General features: G+C 41.7%; 1 protein-coding gene across 1 annotated transcript in view; it reads right to left on the reverse strand.

The window, feature by feature from the left end:
* The window catches only part of LOC121155658 (beta-galactosidase-1-like protein 3), a 49,109-nt gene extending 23,535 nt beyond the window's left edge, over window positions 1-25,574 (reverse strand). Inside the window, exons 1-8 of the mRNA XM_040979097.1 lie at window positions 25,390-25,574; window positions 24,994-25,206; window positions 17,272-17,340; window positions 16,584-16,679; window positions 14,879-14,987; window positions 12,442-12,534; window positions 8,487-8,568; window positions 7,510-7,574 (exon numbers count right to left, since the gene is read on the reverse strand). Coding sequence (XP_040835031.1) covers window positions 7,510-7,574; window positions 8,487-8,568; window positions 12,442-12,534; window positions 14,879-14,987; window positions 16,584-16,679; window positions 17,272-17,340; window positions 24,994-25,206; window positions 25,390-25,574 — 912 coding nt within the window. The remainder of the gene's footprint in view (window positions 1-7,509; window positions 7,575-8,486; window positions 8,569-12,441; window positions 12,535-14,878; window positions 14,988-16,583; window positions 16,680-17,271; window positions 17,341-24,993; window positions 25,207-25,389) is intronic.
* Between the last annotated feature and the right edge of the window lie 266 nt (window positions 25,575-25,840).

Below are 25,840 nucleotides of genomic sequence, written 5' to 3' on the forward strand. Positions count from 1 at the left end.
GAAACAAGAACCTCTACCCTACACCTCACACAAAAATCAATCAAAATGTATCAACAATATAAATACATGATCTAATACCAGATCATGAAAGGTTTGGGGGAAAACACAGGCATAAGCAAAAGACTTCCTCAAAAAGACCACAAAAGGATATGCAATTAAAGCAAGATAAATAAATGGGTTTATATAAGCTAAGAAGAGTCTGAGCTGCAAAGCAAGCTATCAACAAAATGAAGAAGTAACCAAAAAATTGCAAGAGAGTATTTGCCAATTATACAATCAATCAAGAACTAATATAGAGCTTATAAAAACAGCTCAAGCTATGTATGTGTTAAGAAATCTCACTTAATGAAATATTCTGTGATTTTGAGGTGAAATGAACATATGCCAATATAATTTGTTTCTAAGTGAAAGGAAGAAAATGTTGGGTGGGCAACAGGGGTACAAGACAAGGAAGGGTTAGAATTATCATTATGCTCCTAAATCTATACTGTCAAATACATGAAACTTATTCACTTACTTTAAATAAATAAGCTGTAAAGAAATAAACAACAATGAAACAAGCAGTCTACTTAAGAAATGGGCTATGAACAGGCGATATTCAACGGATGAAATCCAAGTGGACAACAGAAAAGCAAATAGAATCAGAAGTGAAGTTTTAGCCCTCCCCAGTCAGAATGGCTACTATTGAAAATCATAAAACAGTAACTACTGGCAAGGATGTTGGGAAAAGAAACACTAATACACTTTGGGTAGAGATATAAGTTAGTAAGATCTTACTGGAAGAAGGTATAGAAATTCCACAGAGATTTGAAAACAGATCTGAGAAACAATTCAGACATCCCACTTCTGAAAATTTCTCCAAAATAAGTGAAAGCTTTATATGAAAGAATTTTCTACACTCCATGTTTATAGCAGATCAATGCACAATAGTTAAAATATGGAACTAACCTAGATATCCATCATTGGATGACAAAATAAAGGAAATGTGAGAGGGCCTGGTGCAATAGTGTAGTGGTTAAAGTCCTCACCTTGCACACACTGGGTTCCCATATGGGCACAGGTTCTAATCCCGGCGGCCCCACTTCCCATGCAGCTCCCTGCTTGTGGCCCGGGAAAGCAGTCAAGGATGGCCCAAAGCCTTGGGACCCTGCACCCATGTGGGAGACCCAGAAAGAGCTCCTGACTCCTGATTTTAGATTGGCTAAGTTCCAGCCATTGCAGCTGCCTGGGGAGTGAATCATCAAATGGAAAATCTTCCTCTCTGTCTCTCCTCCTCTCTGTATATCCGCCTTTCCAATAAAAATAAATTAAAAAAAAAGAAAAAGAAATGTGAGGAAGTACTTTATGCTATAAAGATACTTCTCAACCATAAAAAGAATGAAATGCTGTATTTTTTTCAATGATACTGATACAACTGTCTGCCATTCTGGTTAGCAAATTAATCCACCTTGAACAAGGTAATCACCAATTATTTCTATTAATGAAATGGTAACTTTGGGATATGACTGTCATTTTTAGCTCAGGTTTATACTCCAGTGTAAATGTGATCTGTGGTCTTTCTTTTTACTAGTTTAATACTATGATTAATGACAAATTAAGTCTGTGGATTCAGAGTAGATTAAAATCATGTGTTTACAAACACTGTTGAAGAAAGGGAAGAGAGGGCGGGGTTGGGAGTGGAGCAGGAAAACAAGGGAAACGTGATTATTTTCTTGCAGCTCTACCTGTGGGACACGTGAACTCTGTCCTCTTTACATTAATAAAAATAAAATGAAAATGATGTGTGAATATGCATGTATGTTCTATGTAAAGATTCATTATTCTGTCAAAAAAAGTGAAATTCTGACACTTGCAATAAAATGAATGAGACTGGAAATAATTATGCTGATTAGAATAAAAAGACACAATGTGGTTCTATCATATCATGTTCAGAAAAATAAAACAGAATGAATGTTATTCATTGAAAAGTACAAACTACTGAAATTCATTGAAGAAGATATACCCAGGAGTATTCTGAATGTTCTAGCAACAAATGAAATTCTGTTTAAACTTAATGTAAAATCTAGTATACTTTCAATACCCTATGTTATTCCAAAATGGGTTGAGAGAGCAGAGAAATCTTCCACCTTCTGAGAATATGTAAGGAAGACATTAAGTGTAACCTATCAAAACTATAACAGGTAACTTACAGACAACAGACTCAAATCAGCATTAGACATTAGCAAAACTATAAAGACATACAGGGGGAATCAAGAGTGATCCTGACAACCTCTTAACAGGAGGTCAAATGCAGAGAGGGGGTACCCCACAGTGGAGCAGGTGGACAGTAGGAGGCTTCTATCCCAACCCTGGAGACTCACAGATCCTCACCTAGGACTATCAGTATGGGCACCAAGGGCTATATCCCAAAAGCCAAAGAGACCACTGGGAATTGGACTGCCCTTGTAGGCCAAAAACTCTGAGGTCATCCACTCCTATTTGGATCTCCCACATGGGATGAAAGATGCTCAGATCCTTCCTCACAGGATGTAATGTCATCGGAAAAATAGCCAGGAGCCCTGAGCGGTCCTCAGAAACAAGATCAGTAAGCTTCCTTCAGGAGGCAGGAGTGGAGCTTTCTCTGGTCCTTCCTTAGTTCCAACTTTGGATCCCCTACCCTCTCTTGCAATGACCATCAGGGTCACTCTGGAACCACCCCCACAAAAAATTAAAATTAAAATTTGATTAGATAGAGACCAATAAGGAAAGCTTACAACCAGACAGGAAACAATCAGCTTGGACTTACATACACCTTACTAGCTTGGACACAAAGATTAGTTATTCCTCATTAAGGTACTGAAGATTTCTTTGCACACAACTCCTCAATTGTTGACATATGCCTACTTAGAGTTATAAGTTGGTTTAGAATATCCTAAAATTGTCCAGATAAGTTCAGTGGCCTCTTGGGGAGACCTTCTATGGTCTGAAGATAGGTCTAACAGAGTAAAGATCCGGTCAGTTAAAAGCCCCAACAAGGCCTCAGTATGCTAGGCATGTGTTTACAAGCAATGAATCTCAACTGAACTTGAACTATGGTTATGCAACAAGGTGGAGGAATCCACCATGGGGGGAGGGGTATGGGAGGGGTGGGGGGAATCCCCAGCGCCTATAAAACTGTACTACATAATACAATGTAAGCAACAATAATAATAAAAAAAAAGAAAATAAGCATATTGAAAGGGAGTTGAAATATAGATGCTTGAGTTCCTATGTACAAAAAGGGCAGGGTTACAGATACTAGAGGGAAAGTAGAGGATTTTTTTTTTTTGCTGTTTTAATTTTGCCTTCTTAAGAAGAAAGGCAAAATTTACTTTATCGGTTGGAGCACCTCTTCTATCATTTGACATTCTGAAGAGATATGATTTCTATCAATTAATCTGTATTGCAGTTGATAATAAGTTTTACCTATGGTTTGCTTAAGTTTCAGAGGATAATTCAGTCTGTTTTCACCTATTTATGTAACGCTTTCTTCAGCTACTCAGGTCCAAGGGTTTAGTAAAGGGAAACATTTCAGGATTGTGTTTTCAAGCATTTAAGAAGAGAAGATCAAGAATGCCAATATGCTTCTTTCTGTGATGTCTGGGGCATATTGTTGTCTAAGCTCCATTCAGAAGGTCTAGAAACAAGAGTCCTTTGTAGAAAGTATATTCACATGGAATAAGTGGAGAGAATCCTCCAAACAGACAAAAAAAGCCAAACAAATAAAACTCTCAAGCATTCAGTCTTATTAAACTATTTCATAAAAAGCAAAAAAAAAAAAAGAATATCCTAAAATTTGCCAAGTTCAGTAAAATTATGCTTCAATACTATAAACTGCTAAATATAAAAATGAAAATAGACACGAGACAGCCGAACAGTACCCTATAACCATTTTAAGGTGTGTAGCAGCCAGTTGTGTATAAATCAAAATTGAAATGTCCATGAAGTAGTCACAGGATATGGTTAAGAATTTGCATTTTTTTTAACATATTGGTCACTCAATACCATGTCAATTAACTCCGTAATGTTGTAAATTGTGTGGATGTTATGTTGTGGGTTTTAATTGATCGGGATGATATTCTGCCAGCTCTACTTTTAGACCAGAGATGGTCTCCCAAGGAAACTGTTGAATTTATCTGGACAATAAGATGCTGAACTCTATGCTTGGTACATGCTTGCAACGAAAGAATCATGACTGGATTTGAACTGTAATACTGCAACAAGGTGGAGGAATCCACCATGGGGGAAGGGCATGGGGAGGGGTTGGGGGAATCCCATAGCCTATGAAATTGTGTCATAAAACCAAATTAAATAAATGAAAAAAAATTGAAAGTGAAATTTCTATATGCTCCCCCAATACTATCAATTAATTTTATTATTATTATATTTGTTATTACATAAAGTATTAATATGCTACATATTCATAAAATATTAACAATTCTATAAATATCTTTCAGAAAATTAAAGAATAGTTTCACATTTATTTTATGAGGCCAGGATTTTCCAAATTCCAAAATTAAGTATTTTTCTCTTGTTAAGAAAAAGGCAAAGACCAATGCTCACGATGTGTGTGGAAGCCAAAATCACCCAAAAATAAAAATTGATTTCAAGAATATGTTCAAATAGAATATATGATAATTGAATAAGATTCATCCTGGGAATATGATACTGGTGTGACACTAAGACTCACTACATACGTGTAGTAACATACTAAATGAAAGATTACATGAGAAAGGCTACCTAATTTTCTACTTGTCTATTAATTTGTATGCATCACAAAGCAGGTCACAATACTCTCCTGTAAAGTCTATTTAAAAGGACATCAGGGACACACATTCAGGGCTAGAGTAGGCAGTGGGGGGAAAGTTGGGAGAGAGATGTTTCTACTCTCACTTTGTATCCATGGAGAGACAGAGGTGTCCGTCTTTGTTGCCTGACTTCTTGTGAATCTGGGAAGGGCAGGGTTACATACCACCCACAGCGGACAGGGGAAAGGGCTGCTACATAGGCCAAAAGTAGGGCTTCCGTTTCCTGACTGGTCTTGATACCTAACTGACCCATTTAACTCCCCCTCAGAGATTTCTGACCATTATTCTTTAGGTTTTATACAAACTGGGTTTTCTTTTTTTTTTTTTTTTAATTTATTTATTTTATGGAACACTTCCGTAGGCTCTGGGATTTCTCTCTTCTCCAGATCTCTACCCTTAACTGATTTCCCTTAGATTATTACAGTAGTATAAGTCCTTGATAAATAGTCAGAAGTCCATCATTCTGCTATTTAAATGTATCCTGGCATTATAGATATGGACAATGCAAGAGAGTCCAGCATCCTGTTGTCAAGATATATTGAACAGTTTCACTGTGAGTCCATCTTTGAATTGGGATGAGAGATGCACACTTCATTGTATCTTCACATCTGGGTGTGATAGTTTGATTTATAGAGTTCCTCTAGAGGATTATATGTTAATGCATGTTTACCTATATATCTATTGATCTTGTATTTCACATGAAGATTGCCCAATATCAAAGAGAATATATGCAATTCTTTGTGACTGTGAAGACTGTGGTTTCAACTCTTCTTCAGGTGATTAAAGGTATGGGTCTTATAAGTGGCAGGTTTGGAAATCTCAGCAAATGGGTCCATCTAATTTGTGCCTAGTCCCACATGACACAGGTCCAACCACAGAACCCTGCCCCACCAGGCCAGGCAACTATATTGGTCTGTGTGTTTCCAGCCTTGAACCCATTTGAGGGATCCCGGCCAGCCCACATAGCACAGTTCTAGCCCCAGGTACAAGCTCCAAGCCCCCTCCTTGCTGGGCTATTAGTCACCTTGCCCCAGCTTTAATAGATAAATGGGGGGAAAAAATCAAAGTGAACAAGTCAAAAGGAACATCATAAGGATAGGCAGCAGGACCAGTTGGTAGCTGCATTCCATGGTGATCTGCTCTCAAAAGCACACTACAAGGCCATTCTGACTCAGATGTGGAAGGCACAGGCAGTGACAACATAGCAGCCATGACTGAAACTGTTTCTGAAAGATCCTATCAACTCTGCTAAAAACTAGGTCAAACTGTCCCAAGCAACAGCTAACCTGGACAGGGCTGCTGCTAAGATTTCTATAAACCACCCCACCCAATATTTGGACAGGCCCTTGCCAAAGACATAAAGTCATAGGAGGAGAGGAGCAAAGTGAAGATCTAGTCTGATAACCCACTAAGAGTGAATTTTGGTCTTTTGACTAGCACTCTCAACTTTCTAACAGAATGTGGCCTCATGATGTGTAAGGAAAAGGTCCAATGAGGTAGCAGAAAGTTAACTATTTAGAGATCATTCTCACTTTGGGGGAACAGAGATTAGCTTCAGAAAGAATACGGGTCATACAATATCTGAGCCAACAACCTTGTGATTTTTCATGCATCTCTCTAACAAACAGGATAAATGGGAAAAAGAACAAGCCAGAACAGGGACTCCTCAATTGGAAAAACAAAGCAAAACACAACTTTCACCAAGTGGAAGGCTGCCATTAATAGGGCAAGCACAGTGGGATTTCTAAACTGGTCTTTCAAAAAAGCAGACTGTAGGCATGCTAATGACTGTCCAAAGGTGGAGGAGGGGAGGGAGACAGCAAACCTCATGCAGAATGTTGGTTTAGAGTCGAACTGTATAGGCATAAAAAAGAATTCACTGCTTCTTAGATGAGGCCAGGCAACTCCAGGACCAGACTGAACAGGGTAGGACTGCCGGGTCTAATATATTGGGTCATGGAAATCGTGTTTGTCCTCTCTCATTAATACCATATCTTTCACATTCTTACTTTTCCCCTTTGGAATATGTATTTTGAATACACTTGTTTGTCTCTAACAGAGCATAGGGCATTCAGCCACAGGTTATGAGACAAGGCTTCCAGCCAATCCTTTGTAACCAGACATCTGGACCATGCAAGACAATTTTTTCCATAATCTCCCTCAAATAGGACACAGAATAAGAATACTCAAGTACAACGTCATAGGCTAGCATGAGGACAATAGGCAAGATGGTCCTTCACCAATGCTACTTCCTTCACTTAATGGATTAATTCTCTTGTCATAGGACTTCTAAGTAGCAAGGTAGACTGGGTAAACAGCAGTTTATGTGTGTGGATAGAGTCAAAGGAAATGGGAATGCTATGTGCTAGAATGAGGAAAACATGCAGAAGCAAGTATACTCAGTAATTACATATCCTACCTATCTCATTCCACAATTAGGCTTTACCTCAAATAAGCCCATTCCCTTCCCACCATCCTTTGTAAACTGATCAATCCAGAAGTGGAATTTCCTCATTTCCCAAAAGGAAAACACACTCCCAACATGGTAGTGCACATTAGACGCACAGGATGGAGAGCTGCAATATTCCTGCCAAACATCTTGTTTTTACTGCATGTGCTGAGCAGGGCCAGGGGCATGGCTTATGGCAGCAAAAGCACACAACTCTCCTTTGAAGTAACTTACCTGCACAAGTTGAAGCTGATCAAAGGAATTGTCATTAATTTCTTTCAGATTGACAGTGGCTAATGCTGTAGAAAGAATAAAAAGATCTGTTGGGTCATTGTTGAAAGTGTCATCCAGGAATGGGTGTCAGACAGCCTACACACAGGAGAATTTGGAGGCATGCTGAATAAGAAATATGAGATACTACTTTCAATTCACTTTAAAGCCTTTGTAAACATTTTTCTTCCCTGACCACCAGTAGGGGCCATTCACTTTCCTGAAAAGGTGAATAGAATAGAAGCATACTAAGTACAGAGAAACAGGCCAGGACAATGCCACTGACTTGAATATATCTCAGAATTACGTGCAGGTCTCTTTTTGTCAGTTTCAGCACACATTCTAGTGTGCTACGTCATTGCAGGGAGGAACCACTAAAAGACAAACAGCCACTGGCTGCAACAGCTGGTCTTTGATAAATGTTCCCTGATAGATGCTCCTGACTCACCTGTTTGCTCAGAGCGATCACTCCCCTCACTTTTGTCACCTTCCAATAATGTGCTGAATTGTCCTCTTACTTCATTTCCTAGGATGTACTGAATACATTCTCAAGCTATAGAACCCCAAGGCATGGTCTCTGCCAGGCAATGTTCCTTATACACCTATTTTTGTCTCTCTGCTGTCTTAATGGGGGATAGTCAGGATGATAAACATGCCCAGAGCTTATCAGAAAAATAAACATGGAACATGGAAAAAAACAGACTAATCATAAAGAATTCTGTTGTGCTCTGTTAAAGATGATGACAGCAGTAAAAAGCCATAGCACCGGGGCAACAGTGAGCTCTCAGCTACATGCTGGATCTTCAGGTATCATAATCTCTGGCACCCATTTCAATTGGCATATGAAAGAGAGGCATTGGAGAGCCACATGGATTGTTCAAGTCTCACATCACCTGGATAAAAGGCTCATTTCTCCCTTCACATAACACTATAACTTGTACCTCCTTCGGTTGCGCCTTTTAGCACTTGATTTTCATCATCAGAGGTCAAGAGCAGCTCCACAATCCCTCTTTTCACTAGAGCCTGTTGAGAAAATTGAACAAAATTAGCTCCTGTCCCTTGTTTCCACAGGAGAAAAATGCAAATCAGTTGAGAAATGACACATCTGGATTCAGGTGGGCCGATGTGAGCTAGAGAATTTGGAGTGTGGCTATTATGACTTGCTGAACTCAACCAGTTAGTTAAAACCCAAGACACAATTTTGTGTTACTAAGAGGATGAAACTTGAATCCAATTATGGTGTCCATGTGGCGGGCCCAGTGACAGACTCTAAGACCATTGGTGATATATTCTTGGACGATAGCTCTTGGACGGAGCTGTTTCATGTAGTGGCAGGAGTTACTCCAGACACTCTGCTTCCCAGCATGCCATGTGATCATCCCTCTACATGTTCTCTGCTATGCCACTTTGAGTCTTCTCCAAATGACTGCACCAAAAAGACCCTCCAATCTTGAGCTATGAAATTCTAACATCACGTGACAAAAGAAAACTCCTTATTTCATAAGTAGCTTATCTCAGGTATTTCATTATGGTACTACAAAACTGACTAATACAGAAAAACTGATATTTAAGGACATTAAGGGATCATTAATACAACGAATACTTGAAATAAAGAGACAGCTTTGGAGTAAGTGACCTGGCAGACATCAGAATATTATTGGACTTTAAAACTAGAAAAATTCTAGAATATTATTGTCAGAATATTTTGAGGGTTGCTGGTGAAGGCTTCAAGGACAAGTGATCTAGAACAGAGTCAGCCTTTCTCAAAGATTGGCTAAGCTGTCATGACCAGAATGCTGAGAGAAAGCCCTTGTGAGGTTTCAGATGGTGATCAGAGTTACATTAGGAACTGAACTAAAAACTTTCCTTTCCCTAGAACAGAACCTATCTGTTTGCTCTCACTTCTGATATCTTGTGGGAGGCTGAACTTAGAAATGACAAACTATTGTACTGGGAGAAAGAGAATTCAAGCAGCAAGGTACTCAGGCTGCACCATTAGCTTTATGTAGCTCTCAGTAAAAACTGCACTGAGAATTAGAAGCAATAATGAGCGGAATGGATATACTTAAATTTTACTGTGCAAAGTAGAGAAGGGTCATAGGAAATGCCTTGATAGAGAAATTAGCAGGAAACAATATCCTAATAAATAATTGAGAAAAAGAGTACAAAGGCATTTAGGAGACCCTGGAGCCAGCCCTTCCCATCACAGCGTCACTAGAAGTCAAGAAGTACAAATTTGTTTCAAAGATCTTTCCTGGAGAGATTCTTTCAGGAAAGAGTCCTAATGCATTCTTCTACCCCAGGGCAAGCTCCAGATTCTCCTTTGCCAGCAAAGTGCTCTGTGTCTGTGGCAGTCCTGCTTCCAGCACATACAGACATAACTTGGGCAGGAAGACTTTACACTTGATCTTAGCCAAAAGGCCGAGAAGCGATGGCAGGAAGACTTTAACATCACTTGCACAATACTGCTTTTGCAGGCATGCAGAATGCAAAGGAACAAGGTCATGATACTTCTGCCAAGATCCAAAACGAAATACTGGAAAACCAGGCAGAATCATGCTATTGGATTGGAGCTTCCGCAAGGAGCCTCCGATGGAGAAATATCTAATGAAGCTTTAGTAGTAAGCCTAATGCGAGCACCTCAGGAAAGTAAGCCAACTAGCAGCATATGCCCACTGAGAAAAGTTGTATGCATCAACTTTCATCTTCAGAGGGTGACCATGCCAAACAGCAATAAAGCGACAGAGGCATAGAATCCTCCACTCTTGTTTTAAGAGATGTCTCAGACCCCTCAAGAGGTTGCGCAGAGACCAGTTACAATGACAGAACCACTACCAAGAAACACAACCAGGACAATGCCAACCATAAATGAGATCTCTACTAGGAAAGCAGTTTGTGGACTCTCAATTGCAAGACTTCAAAGGGTAATAACTAAAGTATAGGGTTTAACCAAAAAAGGTATTAAGGGCAGTTTTCAAAGTCATTGAGCCCTCTTCTACTACAATGTCCCCCTTTAACATTTAATGCTTGCCCTCAGGGGTTTTAGTCTTGTTTTGATCCAGTTAATCCTCTCTATTTCCCTGCTATCAGTATTTGGAATAGAATGTGTGCCTTGTGCTCGTCCCGCATTGTATTTTGTAATTTGGACTTTTGGACTTTCAGCTGAAGATGTGTAACTTGAGTTTCAGCCTAAATCAATGCTGGGATGAGTTTGAGATTACGAAATTACTGGGGAGGAAATGATTGCATGCTGTACATAAGAACATAGAGTTTGGGGGAGCTAGAGGTAAAATAATAAGACTTGGGTAAATTCTGTATCTTGTGCCCATAAATTAAGTCAATTCATAAATTCATGGCACTGAAAGCTTAGACTCTTAATCCAAGTCTGGTGTCCAGTTAATGGGACTAGTAGGAGGTCCACAGGTGACTAGAGAAAGCAGTTGCTGTGAGAAGGTAGATTATAATCTCCTGAGATGTACTGGGCCACTCTCCACTTCATGGTTCTTATGAGCACTTCCTCTGCTCATGTTCCACTATTGCAATTTACTGGCCTCCTTAGACAACTAGACAAATTGGACATGCCTATCTTGGACTGTGCCTTCCAAAACCATTAGTTAACATAAACCTCCTTGTACCAGATGTAGGTTGCCTTGGGTGTTTTGTTACAGTACTGAACTTGACTGATACAATAGCTATCTGCAAGCTAAGCATTGGGAGAATTACAGCATCTGTCAAACCCAGTGTTTTTTCCTACCCAAACAGCAGCTGAGCATGGGCTCTGACACTGCACAATCAAACCCTCCAGGAGAAAAAATAAGAATTTGTCAGAAAACAAAAGGGGGATATAACTCAAAGAAATAAATAAAATATGGGAGCTATTTTGTGCTTGAGGACACAGACTGAAGCCATGGGTTCTAAGAAGGAATAATGATCAGTGTTACAAACATTGGCTCCTGACTGAACCCTGTGAAATGAATATTACAACTGTGGAAGAAGGAGTTAAAAATCAGCTTTTCTGAGAGTATAGGAAATAGATAGACGGTGAGGGTTTCAACTTTCTTCTTAATGTATCTCATCTATTCTTCTAGCTGTGCCTAATTGTGTCTGGAAATATAGTCAAGTGGAAATTTCAATGTAACAAAAAATAATAATAGTCCAATTGATTTGACTAAGGCATTTAGCAGTCCCTGAGACAAGTGTGAGTGAGGAATTCCTCACAGACCTTATCCAGTTCCACAACTGTTGGTCAGGGACCAAATCTACGGAGTCCCACAGTGTGCTTGCCCACCTCTTCTTGCCCAGTTGATGATTCCCCAGATCTTTCACCTTATGCAAAGAGCTAATCACAACAGCAGTCTAGTATGTCAGGCCAGATTGTGTGGTCTCCTCATCTTGATCAATACCTCAAGTATAGAACAGAACCTAATCAGCACTCGATATGGTCATTCAAGGACAGGGGGGGACCTGCACTATCAGATAAGACAACAAGGTGTCCTTCAGGTAATTTCTGAGCTGAGAAGTCCTTCAAAGGAGGAGAAAACAAATCTGAAGATGAAATATTCATAATACCATGAAACTTCAAACTACTATACTAGACATCACCATCATGCTACTGAAACACTATTAACTATAAATGTACATTCACTAATATCTAAATTTAATTTTAAAAACATGGGTCACAGGGATGTGGATATAGACAATAAACAAAAAGCAGTAATATACAAAGAATGTCCTTAGTTATCAATTCATAAAGAAATTCAATTTGATCTTAGATATCTTGGTAATGCACAATGCCTCACACAGTGTTCTCTATGTAGGAAATCAGAAATCAGTGCGGGACAAAGACAGATTGAGGAAGTATGCATGTAAGTGTGGATATACAGCAAGTGTTCTTACCTGGTAAAGGTAAGGCATATAACGCCTATCCTTATTATATGAGCCATATTCATTCTCTACTTGAAATGCAATGACAGGGCCTCCAGATCGATACTGAAAGCAAGCACAAGAGAATTAAAGAAGGAAGCTACCAGGAACAAATAATGAAGTGTCGAGAGTCCCTGGAGAAAATAGCACAGCTTGTCTGGAGGGTTGGAGTCCAAATCCTTTGGAGTCTGGTATCTCTTTCGATCCAAATAATAAGATATATGTAGGAGCCCTGCTGTCCCTACGATTGCCAAGATAAGAGCTACCACAGGCTCCCTCTGTTTCTAACTTGACTATGACACTTGACTACGAAGTCTCAGACCCACAATCACTTACTTCTTGCCCATTCTGCCCACACTCCCACCTGTAACAATTTCATTATAAACCAGATTTCCCAGTGTTGCCAACAGCCTGCCAGTCCTCTGGTAGTGCAATTTAAAGGTGGAGGTTTAGGAATGAACTAAGATTACTTGAAGTTAAGGAGGCAATCATCCCTAATGATCTGAGCAGATGATAGAACCATACTCTGGGACTTCTTCATAACTAAGAACCAAATAAACTACCATTATCTATCAACTATCTCAAAATGTTTATTCTTTTATTTAAGATGAAACAGCGAGGGCCTGAAGCAATGACTCAAGTGGCTCATCCTCCCCTTGTAAGCACCGAGATCCCATACTGGTGCCAGTTTGTGTTGTGACTACTCCCCCAGCTCCCTGTTTTTGGCCTGGGAAAGCAATAGAAGATGGCCCAAAACATTGAGGCCTAGCACCCATGTGGGAAACCCAGAAGAAGCTCCTAGGTTCAAATAGGCTCAGGTCTGGCCATTGTGGTCGGTGGGGGAATGAATCAGCAGGTGGAAGAACTTTCTCTCTGTTTCCCTCTTTCTGTAAATCTGTCCCTCCAAGAAAAATAAATAAAGCTTTAAAAAAAAAAGATCCAAGAGTGAAACAGTGGTTTCATACTTTGAAAAACTCTATGCAAAAGAGTAAAAGCAAAGGCAATCAAAACTCAATCCAAACTCAGTCTCTGTTTCAATTTCCTGGATTGCAATATAACCAAAGAAGCTGGAAGCAGACAATGTGTGGAAACCAGAAGAGACTTCCCAAATTCCTGCTTTCTCTTTGGATGATGTTATGATTTCATGCCGGGTCCCACTGCTCCTGTCTGCTTAAGTCCTTGGCAGTTTCTCTCCCTCATGCGCCTTTGACCTCTCCTTCCATTTCAGTGACCTCCACCATTAAGGACATTTATCCAGGATCTTCACATCACACGGCAATATGGTCAAGTTGTCTAGGATGTGTCGCATGGTTTTCTCACTCCATCTTCCTAAGAAAGCCATAAGTTCTCTGCATTCATATTATGCTTTCTCACATTCTAGCTGCTTTTCAAGCTGTGTTAGTAAAACCTTCACCCAGTCTCACTAACATTGAAGGCTTATGCTAAAGCACAATTCCAGTTCATTGGATTTATCCACGTAGAGTCCTTACACTGCGAGCATATCTCTACCTTTTTGGACTCTGAAGACACTGGCAGCAAAGTATACTGTCAAGAACAAAAGACTGATCTCTTTATTCCCAATATACAACCCAGAAAATCCCATTGTCCATAACAAAGATGCTAACCACAGAGGGGCTGTGCTTTTTCAGGCAAGGGGATAGAGTGATGAAGGAATGAAAAGGAAATGAAAATGTTTTTAAATTCTCTATTATAAGTCACATTTGACTTCTCTTCCTTCTTCACCGCCCAAGCATGGTGGGCTTCCTGTCTCTATGCCCCTCGTTCCATTTCTTCCCATTTATTACTTCTCCTTTATTGATACTCAGCACCAACACATCTGCTTAGCTAATGGCCTGCTTAGCCTCCAGGTCTCCATGGAAAACATGCCATGGAATTCCTTACCAGCCCAAAACTTTGTTCCATGCCCTACCTACCAGTAGAAGCCCTAGTCTGATCCATTCAAACATTATGTCTTTAATGCAGTGTCCATTGACATAGGTCTATAACTTGACTCTGTTTACAAGCAATTTGCTCTACAATTTCCTAAGCAAGTTGGCTGTCTGCTCCAAACAGCTCTGTGCCTTTGGTTCAAATGAGAAGGGAGCCTTGATTTTTTTCCCAACCACTCTTTGCTGTCATGCAAGAATATTTGCAAAATTTGCATTAACTGTAAAACAGCAAAGCTGACATAATAGCAGAGACAGGTTAGATATATGCCAGCACATTAGTAAATTCCAAGCATCCACCAGGATCCAGGATAATCCCTGGTATAATTCCATAAGCCCCAGTGAAATGGAGGTGAAAGAAGTCCTCACTGATGGTGCGGAGTCTGAAGGTCCAGAAACGTCAGGCAGAACAAAACATGTTCATTTCGTGGAGTGATGGGAAGATGGAAAACACAAAATCTTACCTGAAGAGGAATCATTCGTGGAACCAGATGATCAAAATACCTGTCAACTGCGTCAATAAAGCCTTTTTCAGTTGTCCTCAGTTGGGGCTTGGGATCTCGCAGTAGACGGCTGTAGGGAGGAAGGACAGGTTCAGTGAAGAGATAGGAAGGTAGGATAAAGTATGGGGCCATTGAGCACAACTTCTATGCCCTCCTAAAAGCCGCTTTCATCAGCTTTCACCTCTACACATCCAGCTCCTACTTAGAGCCCTGATGTGCCAGGGAATCCTGCCAAGATCTGCTCCAGTTCTTGGACCACTCCCACTCTGGTGGGATTTACAAGCAAACATCAGCTGCATCCCCAAAGCACCTTACAACCTACAAGAGTTTTCAGATCCGAATGGCCAGTCTAAGGGACTGAGCCTGCCTGGTTTTATGAATTTTTTGTTTTCAATGAATTGACAACTCATCTCCACTCTTTTGAGTCCTTAGGAACAGTTTCCTGAACACAGCATCTGTTCCTTGTGGATAGGGTCACATTGCCCCTAAGACCTATGTGCAGGATGGGAGCTAAAAGTACACGGTCTCTTCCCCTGCTGGCCGCTGAGGTCCCCAGATGATCAGCAAAGGAAATGGTCAATTCTCTAAAATTCTACTTAAGGCCCAGGCTTTTCATTTTTTTTTAAGATTTATTTATTTATTGGAAAGTCAGATATACAGAGACGAGAGACAGAGAGGAAGATCTTCTGTCTGATGATTCACTCCCCAAGTAAGCGCAACCGCAAGGACTGCACCGATCCAAAGCCTGGAGCCAGGAACTTCTTCCGGGTCTCCTACACGGGTGCAGGGTCCCAAAGCTTTGGGCTGTCCTCCATTGCTTTCCCATGCCACAAGTAGGAAGCTGGATGGGGAGTGGAGCTGCCAGGATTAAAACCGGCGCCCATATGGGATCCCGGTGCATTCAAGGTGAGGACTTTAGCCACTAGGCCACACTGCAGGGCCCCAGGCTTATCATTTTCTTAAGCTGGAGTAGAGAATGAGTTGATCATGGGGGAAAAAAAAGGTCCTCCATATGAATATAAGAAAAGTGCTCATCTGGAAACACATTAGGACAGAAACCAGGAATCTTATCAGATGGCAGAGATAAGAGAATAGATTCTTGATTCTCTCCCAAAACTCACCTCTGTGTCAACAGCCAACATCTAAAATGAGTAAATTAGATGCAGGAAGTGAAAATGAAAGGAATTAGTCAAGTTTCATAGCTTCAGGAAGTAGCAAAAACATAAGAGAAAGACTAGTAAAATGAGACCTTCTTTGCAGGCCCAAACTTTGCATTTCCATTATTTATTTATTTATCTATCTATTTATTTATTTATTAATACTGCATGGGAAGAGAGAAAGGTCATAGCTCCTTCCTGTGGGAAGGGATAGGGACAGTACCCCTCCTACTCTTCTCAGTTCTCCTTAGTCCCTGACAAAGCCACAGGAGTAGGAACAAGACATTTCCACTACTGTTCTGTACAATAGGAGTGACTACGGAACCATCCCATGACCATAGCTCTCAGGTGGCAGAAAAAAAGGGAAAACAAGTAAATCCCAGGATCCAATGCCAGACACACACACTCAGGCAATGGAGTTGCTCTCATCACAACTAGGTTTAAATTTTACTTTTGACAAATTAATGTAGTTTACTAAACCACAGCTCTGGTGTCAGAACTCAGCTTACCTGGGCAAGCCTCCAAGGTCAACCTCAGCGCAGATGTAGGGGCCTGGACGCAGGATCACCCACAGCCCAATCTTCCCTGCTGTCATCACAAAGGCTCTGGAAAGATAAAACCCTTCAGCACTGGGCTTGAGTCCAGAGCAAAGGCTGGGTGGATGGGAGCATGAGTGCCCTGCATGTTACAGGAGAGGTCTGTCTCGTTCCCACTTTCTCACCACCAGAGACAACAAAATGAAGGAAGTCTCGGCTATACCCCTAGCAGATCAGGGTGTCCCTACACCAAGTCACAGGAATTGTAAGCTATCCAGCTTACTCTGGAACTTATCTCTCCAACTGCCAGTCTTATGACCACCCATTAACCCTTCTGGGAGTCTGAAGGATGTCAGACAGTTAAAACAGAGTTACAACAGTGAATCCATCTGTCCCATCCTAAGTTGCTGAGTCTTACTGCAGTGGTAGGTCCCTCTCCCCAGGCTGTGGTGCAGACAGTAGCCTTCCATCTGCATATACAACCCAGGTGGGTCATATCTGTGGAGGAGAAACTCTTACATGGTGCTGAGGAGAGGCTTGAGCCCTATACCTCATAGATTTTCACAGGAGACATAGCAACCTGCCTCATTTTCCCTGTGTAGGCATCTCTCTGCCTCTTCCCTGCATCCCCAGACAAGCTCACAGCAGCAACATCACATACTCTAGGTCCAGATTCCCAGAAAAGTCAAATTTGCCGCCTTCTGGCTCGTGGAGATTCCAAGGAATGTACCTGAAAGACATAAGAGAGAAGCAGCATAAGATTCTTCGTTCTCTTCTCCAAACTGTTAAGTTGTTACAAGAATGTAGAAACCCACAAGCAGCTGAGGAGGAAGCACAAGGGACCACTTCCACTCAGAGACACCAGTTTGGACATATATTTGTGTACCTATTAATGTTCAGAACAGAATCAAGATGAGAGAAAAGTGTCTCTTGTTAGTATAACTTCCCCAAAACACATTGAATGAAGCAGGTGTCAAAGTCACCTATGTCTCTCTTCACCCAGATCTATATTGTGCAACTTTCCAGGGTCACTTCCTGCTGAAGAGAGAAGGAACTGAAGCTCAATGCCAGGCCCACTGTCACTGCACTTAGAGTCATAACCTGGCTTCCAGGCTCATCCTTGCAGAGCATTTGAACCCCACATTGCCAAGTTTTGTCCACTACCCCTCCATCAACCAGAAAGCAGAACAAGGCTTCTGCTGCTGCTGCAGAGAGGACAAAAGAAGGAATCTGGGACCTTATCTTGGAATCAAGAGCCTGGCCAACTGCTGCTCTGAGCCCCCACACTGGATCAAGCTCATAGACCTCCAAGCCCAGACCAATGCCTACAAAATGACCCTCCAGACTTGCCATGGGGTTAGACAGAGACTTGTGCTTGGTGGTACGGGCTCAGTTTTGCACATGCCACTACAAGCATCAAATTGGCCTGCCATGAATACCAGTGACTAATGGGACCCAGATGTGACTCAACACGGTAACAATCTGAGCAGCTAGAGGGATGCCTTCATTCCAACCACATATGGCACCATGCTTGACCATGGAAGCCTTCCAAGCTTGCTCTGTTTTACTCCTACCAGCAGGGCAAAATCTGAGGTAACTATGAGAGCTTGGAGCACTAGCCCAACAGCTATGTTTGCTCACTACATGAGCAAGAGGGAGTAACCTTAATTTCTGGAAGCAAACACTAAAAGCAGTCAATTAAAAGATCCACATCATTGTCAGGAGCCGTGTACTATAGCCACACTGAAGCCATTTTGAATATAGAACTATGGGCCAGTGGAAAATCCCTGGCTGGCTAGATGCTTGGGAAAGAAGTTATGAAACTAATCACATGCTTAGCTTCAATTGTTTCTAGCAACTGTTTTAGAATGTGATTTATGCTGTACCTGCCGACATCTTGTTGCTGATTACCTATGCTATTGTTGATATGTTGGTTACTATGGTTGATATGGTGGCTGCTCAAGAACAATCGGTCTGGAGACTATGGTTTTCTCCTTTCCTCCCTGAGCCTTAGTTACTGAAGAATATAAAAACCCTTAATTAAAATCAATAAACTGACAGCTTGATCAGACATCCTGTCTTGCTGTCCATTCTTCGTGTCTCTTGTCCCCCAATCTCTCCTAGGTGGTTGCGACCCCCGTTGATTGTCCTGCTGGACGAGACACATCATCATTCCAACCACAAGGAGTGGCCTGAATTCATTCTAACTTTCTTGTTGCCGCTGGAAAGCACCCAGTGGACACAGGTTGGAATCTACCTGTATTCTACCTCTCTGGACTCACAGCGTCCGGAGCAAACCAACTTGTATACCTTGTAGTCCCCCTGTAAGAGTCCTCTAGCCCTCATATTATGGCTATTGATATTAAAAGCACAGCACCCATTGAAATCTAACAGGATATAAGGACATATCCATCTGTGTCACACAGTACTACTACTAATGTAATCGGTGCCACACATGCCAGCATCACTCAGGCTTCCCAGTAGGACAAGGTAGCAGTCAAATTTCTTTCTTCAGCATCAATAATAAGGTCCAGGATATCACATTTGCCAGGAACTGACAACAAACTCTGTTTGGATCAATATACATACAATTTGGACCAAATATAGACCTGCAAGAAAATACTTATTCTTTTCAAAGCTATACTTCCATCCCTCCAAACTTCAACAGAGTAGACAATTGTGCATCTTAAAGACACAGTTGACAAGGATGAGAGTAAAAGAAATTATTCAGAAACTACATTCGCAGGTTCACTGAAAACCCAGCAGAAGCAACAAGACAAGTGCACTTCAGCTAAACCATAAACTATTTTTTCAATACGGTCTATGCTATCAGGCCTGGCCCAGTGGCCCAGTGGCTAAATCCTGGCCTTACATGTACAGGATCCTATACAGGCACCCATTCATGTTCTGGCTGCTCCACTTCCCATCCAGCTCACTGCATGTGGCCTGGGAAAGCAGTAGAGAATGACACAAAGCCTTGGTACCCTGCACTCATATGGAAGACTGAGAAGAAGCTCCTGGCTCCTGGCTACTGACTCCAGATCAGCTCAGATTCAACACTGCAGTTACTTGGGGAGTGAACCAGCAGACAGAAAACCTTTCTGTTTCCCCTTCTCTCTGTAGATCTGCCTCTCCAGTAGGAATGAATAAATCTTAAAAAAAAAAAAAAACCTGTGTGTATTGACTACATGAAATTTGTTCCCCTTATGTAAGTAAAATATTTTAAATGAAGAGGAGTAAAACTAAAATCCCTATCTTTTATCATAAATATGAGTAAACTCAAAATGGATTGAAATCTAAATCTAAGGTACTAAATTTTGAAATCTTTACAAGGCAGAGAACGTATTAAATTGGAATGCAAAGGGAGTCCATGATATGACTCCAAAAGCACAGGGAACAAAGGTGAAAACAGACACACAGAATTTCCTGGAATAAAAGTCCTTGTACAGGAAAAAAAAAGGAGAGCGAGAACAAGATAGAGGAATTACAGAGTGAGTGGAAAGCTTTTAGAACTATACATCTAACAAGGAGTTAATAACCAAACTATCTAAGGATATCAACCAAGTATTAAAGGAATAAATAATCCAATTTAAAACTGAATAGGGGTCAGGGTCGTGATATAATGGGTTAAGTCACCGCCTGCAGCACCAGCACTGAAAATGGGCCCCTACTGGAGTCCTGGCTACTCTACTTCTCCTCTAGCTGTCCACAGATGTACTTGGGAAAGCAGCAGCACATGACCCAAATGTTTAGGTCCTTGCCAGCTACAAGAGTGACCTGGATGAATTTCTAGGCTTGTGGCCTCAACCTGGTGTGGCCTTTGCCTTTGTGACCCTTTGGGGAGTGAAATAGCAACTGAAATATCTCTCTTTGTGTCTCCCTTCCTTGGAACCTGCCTTTCAAATAAATAAATACTTTTAAATGCACACTAAATAGGGATGTTTTTCAAAGGAAGATGCATAGCAGGTCAACAGGTTAACACAAACAATGTCAAGGAGATCAAAACAATGTCAAGGAGACATGACAACCAAAACAATGTCAAGGAGATCAAAAACGTACATAAAAAAGTACAAATTCCAAATAGACAAAATATGAACAAGCAATTTTAAAAATAATTAATAATGTCAGAAAATACATGAAAAGAACTCAATATCCTTTTCATATGAAAGGGGAGTGAGCCAGCACATGGAAGATTCTCTCTCTTTTTTCGGTAACTTTGATTTTCAGATGAATGAGTGAATTTTTTTTTAAGATTTTTTTTTTTTTTGGAAAGGCAGATGTACAGAGAGGAGGAGAGACAAAGAGGAAGATGTTCCATCTGATGGTTCACTCCCCAGGAGACCACAATGGCTGGAACTAAGCCAATCCAAAGCCAGCAGTCAGGAAGCTCCTCCAGGTCTCCCACGCACGTGCAGGGTCCCAAAGCTTTGGGCAGTCCTCACCTGTTTCCAAGGCCACAAGCAGGGAGCTGGATGCAAAGTGGAGCTGCCGGGTTTAGAACCAGCGCCCATATGGGATCCCGGCTGGGAAGGGAGTGGTGGAGCAACAGAATGAGCCTGGATAACAGGTACAAATCCACAGATCCAAGGAACATCCTATTTCAGATCACAGTGGGAAGAGGATGGACTGCAATGAACTTTTATGGAGAAGTATAAGAGAGGAACTTAACGTCTCTAAATATAAAGAAATGGTAAACAGATGAAAAGGCTAATTACTATGACATGCTCACCACACACTGCATAAGTGTTTTGACTTACATTGTACCCCATAAAGATGTGCAAGTATTAAATGTTGGGTTTTTTTGGAATAGGAAGCTCTTATGGGAAGTAAGAAAATATGATTTCATCAACATCAGAGGCACAAAATATAATTTAAAAGTAAATGTAATAGCAATTCTCAATAAAACTCGTTTCTTAAGATTAAATTACTTGCTTGTGCCTGAGTCAGCAGTCACAGGGCTGCCTTTCTCTTTCAAGCAGCTCCCTCAGTGCCTAGACAGGGCCTTCCAGGCATGTCCTCCTCTGCAGAAAGGAACTTGGTCAGCAGGGGAAAAGCAGAGCGCATTCAGAAAGAAGCAGCTCATTCTGGATTCCTGGGTCCTGAAGGACCACAGATCAGCAGAGTAAATAAGGGAGAATCATTGTGATGATTTCGTCCAAAAACTTTTATACAGAAAGGAATACCTACAACAGCTAATGTGGAATTCATCCAGGAACACAATATTGACTTAAACAGGCATTAACACAATTAACACAACTGCACCTGTGCACATTTATATTCCTCTTGGCATGTTGCTAATACTTCTCTGTTCTTTCTATTCAATGTGACAAGTTTGAGAGTTCCTGCTGTGAATAAATCCCATGGTTTGAACATGAAGCTTTTCCAATTGTAGGTGGCAAAAATCTTTAGAAACATATATCCTGTGTCATAAAATGTTCTTACAATGAAAGTGTAGCATTGCCAGCATGGTTTCAAGAAAATGTTTATTATATAAGGAAAAAGTGATTTTGGCATTCCACAGGTATAGTCCCAAGAAGACAACTTCACATCCCTTACTCTCCTGTCCCCCCAATTCTCCTCTCTCCACCCCCTCCCCAGTTTTGCTAAAATGTGATTTTAATACACTCTACAATTACAGGCTTAATTTGCCACAAATATTGATTTTGAGCAAGTACAAAGACCCCTGTTCCACAGTAGTAAAAATGAGGGCTAAACGGTCATGTCCCCAAGTAAATGTCTCATGGTGTGGACAGTAATCTTCAGACTCCACCTAAAGAGGCTGCATTCCCATGAGGAAGCTGTCCCAAGCCCCCTGGCTGTAAGCAAGTTTTCTGCTCTTGAAAGCTCTGGGCATTTGTCAGTGCGACCTGAGAAGAACATCTTGTCCTCTCTGGGACAGAGTTTTCTCATTGTAAAAAAAAAAAAAAATCTTTCTCAACAAGGGTTTGCAAAAAGCAAACCATAAATTAATATTTTCCAAGTCTCAGAGCATGCCTGGCTATGTGTAAGTAGTAGGTAAGTGATCACTGAACAACCAAAATTGTTTCTATTACTTTGCAGTGGTGAATACATCAGAAAGAGCATCTGAATTCTGGCAATGGCAAAACCCATCTACTGAGGGGAACTTCCCTGCCATCTTGTGCCCTTACGGGCAACTATTACCATGCAGGAAATCACACAGCATGATACAGGTGTCTTTCCCAAGGCTTAGCAGCTTCAGCCTTCAATACATGTTTAATAATTCTAGTCTTGGGATCTTTTATTTCTGGGCTCAGCACAATATCCTAATGGCTTAAGTCCTCACGTTAAACGCACCAGGATCCCATATGGAAGCCGGTTCTAATCCCAGCAGCTCCATTTCCCTTCTACCTCCCAGCTTGTGGAAAACAGTCAAGGATGGCCCAAAGCCTTGGGACTCTGCACCCATGAGGGAGACCGAGAAAAGGCTCCTGGCTCCTGGCTTCAGATTGGCTCAGCTCCAGCCATTGTGGCCACTTGGGGAGTTAACCATTGGACAGAAGATCTTCTCTGTCTCTCCTCCTCTCTGTATATTTGCCTTTCCAATAAAAATAAATAAATCTTCTAAAAAAAAGATTTTTCTGATGGCTAGTATGTTAGTAACAGAGCTTCACTACTCATAACTTCTTTTCGTTGTGTCTGGTATGTATCTGTCTCCTCATCCATGCACATGCAGCAGCCCATGTCCCTCCTAATTTCAGTCTCACATAGTTGGGCCACACTGTACAGATGTGGATTTTTGTTTCTAACTCCACACAGCTGGGCTGCATTGTGAAGCAGACACCCGGTACTCTCTACGTGAGCTCCTGAACCCCCTGCACCCTGTTTCTTCTGCAAGTGGGAATTGCACTGCTCATGTCTCAGAACAGTTAGGAAAGCAACATGATGTGTGAACTTGCAACATGCCTGAGAACCAGCCTGCCCCTCCTTCAAAGCACGTCAACTATGTCAACTAACACATCGATCCCGGTGACAGGCCCTGGTTCCCCCTTGTTTTGGCCACACACTCATGTGTGCCAGGAACACACTAGTTGGAATGCCTGGCATGGTGACAAAAACTTTACAGAAACCATAGAAAGTTTCCCTCCCCTCTCACCACCATGATAACCCTTACGAAGCAACTGGTACAGTCAGGGACACTGGGGACATGATGTGATGGTAAGAAAGGCAGAGGCTGGGCAAATGGCCAAGCCTGCCAAACCCTTCATACATTCAGTTACCACAGATCTCACTCCCTATAGGCCCTGCTTCTCCACTGAAGCTAAATTGCCCTCTGCTTTTTAAAGTTCTCTTTCTGATACTGCTGTCAATAGTTTACATGGCCCTTTGAGCAAATAAAAACTGTTTCATCAAAATTTATTCATCTGTAACAGTGTGTTCATCTGTAGGCAAACCTAGAGAAGACAAGGAAATTTCACAAAACTCGAGGAAAGCAACGTTAAAGTAGGAGTTTGTTTTAGTGCAAAGAATGTTGAAACCCATGCACAAGGGAAAGGGACTCAAAAAGTTTATAGAAGATAACTATTCTGAAAACCTATACAGGGCTTTCTTGAAGCTTTTCTTTCAATGTAAAGTTAACTTTGGGGCCCAGCTCAATGACTTAGTGGGTGAACCCTCTCCTTGAACAAGCCGGGATCCCGTATGGGTGTCGGTTTGTGTCCTGGCTGCTCCACTTTCCATCCAGCTCCCTGCCTGTAGCCTGGAAAATCAGTGCAGGAAGGCACAAAGCCTTGGGACACTGCACCCTCATGGGAGACCCAAAAGAAGTTCCTGGCTCCTGGCTTTTGGCTTTGGATCACTTCAGCTCTGGAAAGTGAGCTAGTGGAAGGAAGATCTTTCTGTCTCTCCTTCTCTCTGTAAATCTGACTTTCCAACAAAAATAAGTAAATCCTTATTTTAAAATAGATTTTTAATTTGTTTTCCACACATTTGATGGAGAACCACACACTAGATGTCATTAAACTAAATGCACCTAAGGGAACTAAGAACTCATTTTACAGAGAAATTCCTAAGGAAATCACTTACACTGCAAAAGATCAGGCAATGCACATACTGGAAGAAAACTGTGCATGAATTCCAATCTTTTTTGCATCAAAACTATAGATCTTTTATTTTTTTCAGTTTTACACAATCCTATTGTATTACCCCTATTTATCTCTTATTCCCTCTCCCCAAAATCTTTAATCATAGAGGAAACATAAATGACAATTGAGTGCCTGAGCATGCCAGACACCAGCAGGAAGCCTAGGCGGAAGGAAGGTCCTCACTCTGGGTCCCAAGCAGAGTCAAGGCTCAGAGTCAGGTTGCAGCTCCAGGTGCGAGCTCCCCAAGGGTCCCGAGATGAGGGGGCTGGGGCTGTACTCACGTGGTGACAGTGTTGAAGCCACAGGCCTTCAGCTTCAGCAAGCGATCCCTCCAGTACTCTCTTGGAACCCGGAAGTAGTGGATGGAGCCACCAAAGATACGGAACTTGTGACCGTCCAGGGTGAAGTATGCGTTACCCGTTCTTGGGTTTTCAAAGCCAAGGCCCACAGATCGGTTCTTCAGGTCCAGGGGGGTCAAATGAGACCACTTATGTCTGCAAAGGGGATGAAGGGGGAGGTCAGAAAGGGACCAAGAATGGGAAAGAGCGGAGACTACTGAGCCCCCAAGGAAAGGTGGTTCTGCTGAACAGGACACGATTTGCACCTGCCTGTGCACATCATTTTCTCCAGGAAGAGACAGCATACTGCCTCTCGCCCTGCCCCACCTCCATGCAAACCTGGCATGAGTGGCAGGTGATGATGTTGTTGTTTGGGACGGACGATTCCCTCTCAATTTTGGGCGGGGAGCAAGTCCTGATGAGATAAGTGGCAGGAAAATGATGGCCAAGATTCTTCTCCAGGAGAACCACAGGCTGTCAAGAGATAGAGACACAGGAACAGGGAGCTTATCAGCCTCCTCCATAGAATTCCTATCCTGCTCTGCAGAGAAGGGAGTCATAAATTGACCCTTTGATGAAAAGTACTGTCTTAGGGGACATTAACAAAGGAGGCTGGGCTCCACCTACTCCATAAGGCATCCCATTCCCAGGATGTTCCCCAGTTTTCTTCCATCTGAACCTGAGCTTCAGTATATCCTAGAGCATGATGGAGCTGGACATCTGCAGAAGATCCGGATCTGACAGAGGAGGAGAGGCCCTGTGCATCCCCTCAGGGTCAGTAGGGCACATT

The sequence above is a fragment of the Ochotona curzoniae genome, unplaced genomic scaffold (assembly GCF_017591425.1).
Source record: "Ochotona curzoniae isolate NIBS_2020 unplaced genomic scaffold, NIBS_Ocur_1.0 contig_2981, whole genome shotgun sequence".
In the NCBI taxonomy this organism is placed as follows: domain Eukaryota; kingdom Metazoa; phylum Chordata; class Mammalia; order Lagomorpha; family Ochotonidae; genus Ochotona; species Ochotona curzoniae.